The following is a 6495-nucleotide window of genomic DNA, read 5'->3' on the forward strand; positions in this document are numbered from 1 at the left end:
TTGAGTATCAGAAGTTAGAAAACAAAAAAGCGTTTTTTTGGATGTCGTGCAGTACAAATAACGTTTAGTGAAGTTTTGGTGATTTATCAAAAACTAAAATATCTTGCTTTGTCAAAATTATTAAAATCAATTACTACTGCTGTTGAATTGCTTGAACGACATCAGAATTATGATTTGCAAGCAGGATGCATAAAATAAAAAACAGTAATTGTGAATCTTTGCTTCCTCGCAGGCCACTACCCCAATAAGCCCCTCCCATCGGCAGGTGTGTTGCCATGGCTACAGGGCATGCTGTGTAACATACAGAACCCGTGTGTGAGCTCCCCCACACCGGGCGAAGCACCTGGACAGGTGAACAACTTCGACAACTCCACGTGAGTGTCACACCAGCACCGTTCACTTAACGTCAATCACAGCGTTTTCTGTCATTAATCACGATAAATAAACTAAAATAAACTAAAATGTAATTGCATAATGGTTAAATTGCTTAAATGTTTCTCAATTTATTAAATAGTATTTAAACTTAATACATTAAAGTATGTTTAAGCTTATTGACACATTGAATCTCTAAATGAATGGAGAACCAACATATTGAATGCATAATAATGCTTTTCGTAAATCATTTATTAAAAGTATATTCAGTTCTATGTAAACTTCATTTATTAAATAGTAATTTAAGTAATCTGTTTAATGATATCATAAATGTTTATTTACACAACAAATCTCTAAATAAATCTAGACCCAACACATAAGCATATCACTGAAAAAAAAAATATTCATTGAATTTACTCAATTTTACTCAAAGGTAAGTGGTTGCAATCAATTTATTTTAGCTACATTTAAACAAACAAATTTAGTTGACTAACTTTCAACATGTTTTTATTTTTTAAATGTAGCTAAAATAAATTGTTTGCAACCACTTACCTTAAAAAAAAATTGTATCATTTTTTTTTTCAGTGTAGTAATTGAATTACAATTTAAATTGCTTTATTTTATTATTTATATATTTAAATATATTTATTTAAATGCATTTCGTAAATAATTTATTAAACAGTATGTTGAATTCCATGTGAATTAAATTGATTATATTATAGATATTTAATAAAGAATAAAATAAATAAATTATAAAACTATATAAATATATGTATTTAAATAATTTATTATATATAAATAATTTATTATATAGTACATTTAATTCCATGCAAACTTAATTTATTAAAATATGTTAATATGTGACCCTGGAGCACAAAACCAATCATAAGGGTTAATTTTTCGAAATTGAGATTAATGCATCATCTGAAAGCTGAATAAATAATCTTTCCATTGATGTATGGTTTGTTAGGATCGGACAATATTTGGTCGAGATACAACTAATTGAAAATCTGGAATCTGAGGGTGCATAAAAATCTAAATATTGAGAAAATCGCCTTTAAAGTTGTCCAAATGAAGTTCTTAACAATGCATATTACTGTAATTATTATGTATAGTGGCACATTTTAACTTGACGCTGTTGAAGCATTCATCTCTAAATTCTCTGTTTCTGTGTATTTATTTGTTTCTTTCTTGCGTTGGTTTAGAGTCACTAAGGTTTTGGTTGAAGTGCAGTCGCTCCTGGCGGATCCCGCTCTCTTCAGCAGCGTCAAACTGATCTCTGAGGATATCGGCCGATGGACGTCTGTCCTGGAGAATGCAAACCCAGCCGCAGGTGAACGCCTGGCTTTACTTTTCAAAACGTGCCGATGTTTTACTGAACATTTCGGTGTATTCGCCTGCTGATCTGGTTTTGCTGGTTACTGTTCAGTTTGGAGGACCTACTAGACCAGTTCAAATCATCGCAGACCAGCTTAGGCTGGTTTAAGCTGCTTTTTTTCCCCCTCCAAGCACAGCTTCCCGTTTAGGTAGGACTGCTGGTATAAACGCTTCAGAGATCCCAGTCCGGCTGTTTTGTTCATCAAACTCATCAACACATGAAGCAATCGACAGCATTTCCCCAGTAGTATGACACTCATGCACTGTGAGTAATCAAACGTGGGCTTTTGAGAGTCATTATTAGATCATCATCATCAACTTTCATAATGTCTTTAAAATAAAAATAAAAATAGAGGCAAATGAGTCAGCTGTTGACTTGCAGGAAGAGTTTAGATTTATAAAATTAATGTGCATCAGATATACATTTCAAATTAAAATTATGCCATTGAATTGTTAAAATATAAAAAATGCATTCAAATATTATTTAAATGACTATTTAATATGTATTTAATAAACTTTATAAAAAAAGTTTAAATGCAAATATGATATGCATTTATACATTTAATCTAATTAAATAGAAATGCTGTAATGATTTAGATTGGACAACATGCATTTTTTAATCATAGAAGTTAAGTTATTATTTTGTTTTCTAAATATAATTTTGAGAAATTTCTCTTCAAAGCAACTTAGTTTTACTTGATTATCCAGACATAAAATGTGAGTCTCAAATATGATCATCAGGCTTTTGAGGAGCGTTTCTTTGTTCATCTCTCATCTATCATTGAATTGCATTGCATTATATGTATGTTATAAAGATCTCATTGATTTACATTACAATACATACAAATTAAATGATCAGAAGAGTCTCCTTCCACCTGTCACAGTTGCCTACTGAGAGGAACGAGGAGAACGCAGGAGAATCTCGATCAACAGTTTTTTAATAATCCAAACGGGGTATACACAGGGCAAGCAGGAACAAACGAGTAGCACAACGTTGGACGATAGACACCGGACACCGAAACCAGGAACAGACACACTTTATATACATAACTAGACGAGGGACTCAATGAGGAACACCTGAAACAAATGAACATAATCAGAACACGAGAGAAACTGGGTCACGGGGCGCACATGGGGAGGAAAACAAACACACTGACAGTCCATGGGCGTGATATATCGCCCCCCTGCTGGAAGGCGCGTCCTCGTGCCATAGAAACCACATAGGGAGGGCTGGGAGGGAACTTGGGAGGAGGCTCGGGAGGAGGACGACAAACATAGTCCAGGGTGGAGACGACGGAGGGAGGAGCCAGGGAGATGACAGGAGGAACTTGGAGCAGGAGGAGCCAGGCGGGACCCAGGCCACAGCCATGATGATGACCCATGGTGGAGCCGACGGAGGGACAGAACACGAAACTGGGTCACGGGGAGCACATGGGGAGGAAAACAAACACACTGACAGTCCATGGGCGTGACACCACCTTAAACATCCTAGTAATTGTTTAATTTTATTTTAAATGAATTTTTTTTTTATCTTTAATTTTGTTTTTGTTTCATTTATTTTTATTTTATTACTCATTTTATTTATTATTGTATTATTGTATTATTATCATATTTATGCAGTTTTATGTTATTTATATATTATAATTTATTCATTTTTATTTTGTTGATTTTGTTTTTTTTTGCTGTTTAGACTACAAAAATAAACAGCAATATGTGTAATAGCCAAACATCAGTTTTTATTATTATTTTTTTATTTACTGTTTTTTATTTATTTATTTATTTATGCATTTTTGTATTTATTCATGTATTTTTATTTATTATTTTTTATTTTGTTTTGCCGTTTAGACAACATGTTTTAGAAGGAAAAAAAACTAAGTCTTACTTTATAAATATCAGCATTTTCACCGAATCGTATATTTCTGCTTAATTTGAGTCTCTGGATATTCTCACTATATTATAATATATGAGCAACAAAAGCCTGATGTATCAAATGTGATGCCTAACAAAAACTCACATGCAAACTTAAAAAAAAAAAAATAATTACAAAATATTCTGTCTAATGTTTCGGTAAACAGATTTTTCTGACTATTATTTGACATGTCAGGCTGAAATATCGCCCCGTCCTCCACTGTGGTTATATTCGTGTTTTACAGACACTCTTGTTGTTGATTCGGAGGAGCAGGTCGTATATCTTGCTGATGTTTGTTTGTACCGTTTAGTCTAACAATATTCAGATTTGAGAGGAAGCTCATTTGCAAATAGGCCGTGGAGCGTTGAGTTGTCGGGCCCCGGTCACCGCCGCCGGCCGCATTTGCATTCGGGGGCCGTGAACTTCTATTATACCAGATTAAATTCAACAGGAGATCTGAGAGAGAGAGTAATTAACTCACAACGCTGCCAGAGACTGTCCGACAGAAGCGACCAATCAGAGGGCAGGGTGACGCATGTATGATGAAGGTGCGAGTCGATGACTCCACTCTGTGTGTGTGTGTGTGTGTGTGTGTGTGTGTGTGTGAGTGTGAGTGTGTGCGCGTTTTTGTGACATAGTGTTTGTGTGTGTTTGTTTGTTTGTTTGTGTGTTTGTGTGTGTGTGAGTGTGTGTGTATGTGTGTGTGTGTGTGTGTGAGTGTGAGTGTGAGGATGAAGTGTGTGTGTGTGTGTGTGTGTGACCTGCCAGGTTTGTGTTGGAGAGGATTGTTGAGATGAACACAGATATTCAGAGTGTAATGACACGCTCTCGTTAATCAGCGCCGCTGTCTGATATCCTGCCACTCATTAGCGCAGCTCTAGAGGTATTATCCAGCTCGGCTTTCTCTGTTTTCACCGGCGCTCTTTGATGTGCTTTACAGCAGCTTTCTTCAGAGCGCAGTCAGACCTCCATCCGGCCTCGGTGTGCAAACACACACGCTTTCATACGCCTAATTGGCTTTCATGGTTTTTGTGTGAGTGTGTGGGAGGAATTCTTGCACGAGGACAAAACAGTGTGTTGCATTATAGCTAAATGAGCCTTTAACGGGCTAACACATGTTTAATAAGCCACATCCACTCCTTCAATCACAAACTCAATTTACCCAGAGTCGCCCGCCGCAGTACAGATTCACACCACGTCCAACAATCAGGAACATGTACAATTTGTTTTGAAATAAATTAATAATTTAATTCACCAAGGATGCATTAAACTGATCAAGAGTGACAGTAAAAAACATTTATAATGTTACAAAAGATTTATATTTCAAATAAATGCTGTTCTTTTGAACTTTCTATTCATCTGTGAATCCTGAAAAATAAAATGTATCACGGTTTCCACAAAAATATTGTGCAGCACAACTGTTTTCAACATTGATAATAATCAGAAATGTTTCTTGAGCAGCAAATCAGCATATTAGAATGATTTCTGAAGATCATGTGACACTGAAGACTGGAGTAATGATGCTGAAAATACAGCTTTGATCACAGAAATAAATTACATTTTACAATATATTCACATAGAAAACAGTTACTTTAAAGTTGTAATAATATTTCACAATATTACTGTGTTTTTGCTCAAATTAATGCAGCCTCGTTGAACATAAGAGACTACTTTAAAAAGCCTATTAATTATTGAATTATGTTTTATTTGTTTTTATTTTTATTTAATCTATTATCTTATCTTTATTTTTGTTTTATTGTTTTTGTTTTTACTATTTGTTTTATTTATTATTATTTATTTATCTATCTATTTAAACATTTTTATTATTATTTATATTTTTTAATGTATGAATTTGTGTTTTTGTTTGCTGTTTAGACTACAACAAAATAACTAACAGCAATATATATATGCATTATATTTATTCATGTATTTTCTGCTGGTGTACACACACACACACACGCACACATGCACGCACACACACACACACACACACGTCGATTCCGCTTCACAGTTTGCTGAGAACCAACGAGACGTTTTCTGAATATCTGACGAACAGCCTTTTGGTGCCAAACACAACTGCCGCGAGCCTGATGAGGGCCAGAGTCCGGCTCGGTCAGGTACGTCATCCAGAGACAGACGGAGAGGGGCTGTGTGTTTAGTGCGGACTGGAGGAGATCCAGCTTCCCTGAGAGGCCCGACGCTCGCTGATCCACCAAAACCCCTGTTTTACCTCCGCAATGAAGCCAGATTCAGACTCATCTGAACTTCAAACGCAAGACACAGAAGCCACGACCATTTGTTACAAGATTCAACATGAATCATCAGCTGTTCAGCATTTCAGCTGTACAATATATCAGTTTGTTCATTTGTAAAACCGAAGAAATTCAAAGGTTGCCTTCTCTAGACTGACTTCGATCTTTGATAGCAGCTGGCCATATAATCGATCTCTTAAAATGTTATATAAATTGAAATATGTGTGTCTGTGGTGTTGTTTAATGTGCTGCAGCTGCCTGCGCTGTCGGCTGATGGAGATCTGCGCTCGGTGCTCTGCGGCCCGTCGGCCGATCGCATCCTGGACTTTAATTCAGCCAATCAGAAAGAGGAGTTTCAGAACATCACATGCTCCCTGACAGCCAATCAGCTTCTTCAGGCCAGACGAGTCTTCATGCAGAATCTGGACAACATCAAACTCCTGAACGCAGTGAGCGACGCCCCTTTATTTCTATGACTTTTTCATGTTTTATGATTACATTTACAAAAAAATACATCAATCAATCAATCAATCAGTCAATCAATCAATTAAAATAAAAAAATAAAAAAATAAAAAATAAAAAAAT

At 35.6% G+C, this 6495-nt stretch overlaps 1 protein-coding gene across 1 annotated transcript in view; it reads left to right on the top strand.

The window, feature by feature from the left end:
* Positions 1 to 232: 232 nt before the first annotated feature.
* The window catches only part of LOC107749001 (ATP-binding cassette sub-family A member 1), a 119004-nt gene continuing 112741 nt past the window's right edge, over positions 233 to 6495 (top strand). The window contains exons 1-4 of the mRNA XM_016564039.1: positions 233 to 374; positions 1578 to 1709; positions 5652 to 5775; positions 6165 to 6359. Coding sequence (XP_016419525.1) covers positions 289 to 374; positions 1578 to 1709; positions 5652 to 5775; positions 6165 to 6359 — 537 coding nt within the window. The 5' untranslated portion in view covers positions 233 to 288. The remainder of the gene's footprint in view (positions 375 to 1577; positions 1710 to 5651; positions 5776 to 6164; positions 6360 to 6495) is intronic.

The sequence above is a fragment of the Sinocyclocheilus rhinocerous genome, unplaced genomic scaffold (genome assembly GCF_001515625.1).
Source record: "Sinocyclocheilus rhinocerous isolate Xijiao unplaced genomic scaffold, SAMN03320098_v1.1 scaffold680, whole genome shotgun sequence".
Lineage (NCBI taxonomy): Eukaryota > Metazoa > Chordata > Actinopteri > Cypriniformes > Cyprinidae > Sinocyclocheilus > Sinocyclocheilus rhinocerous.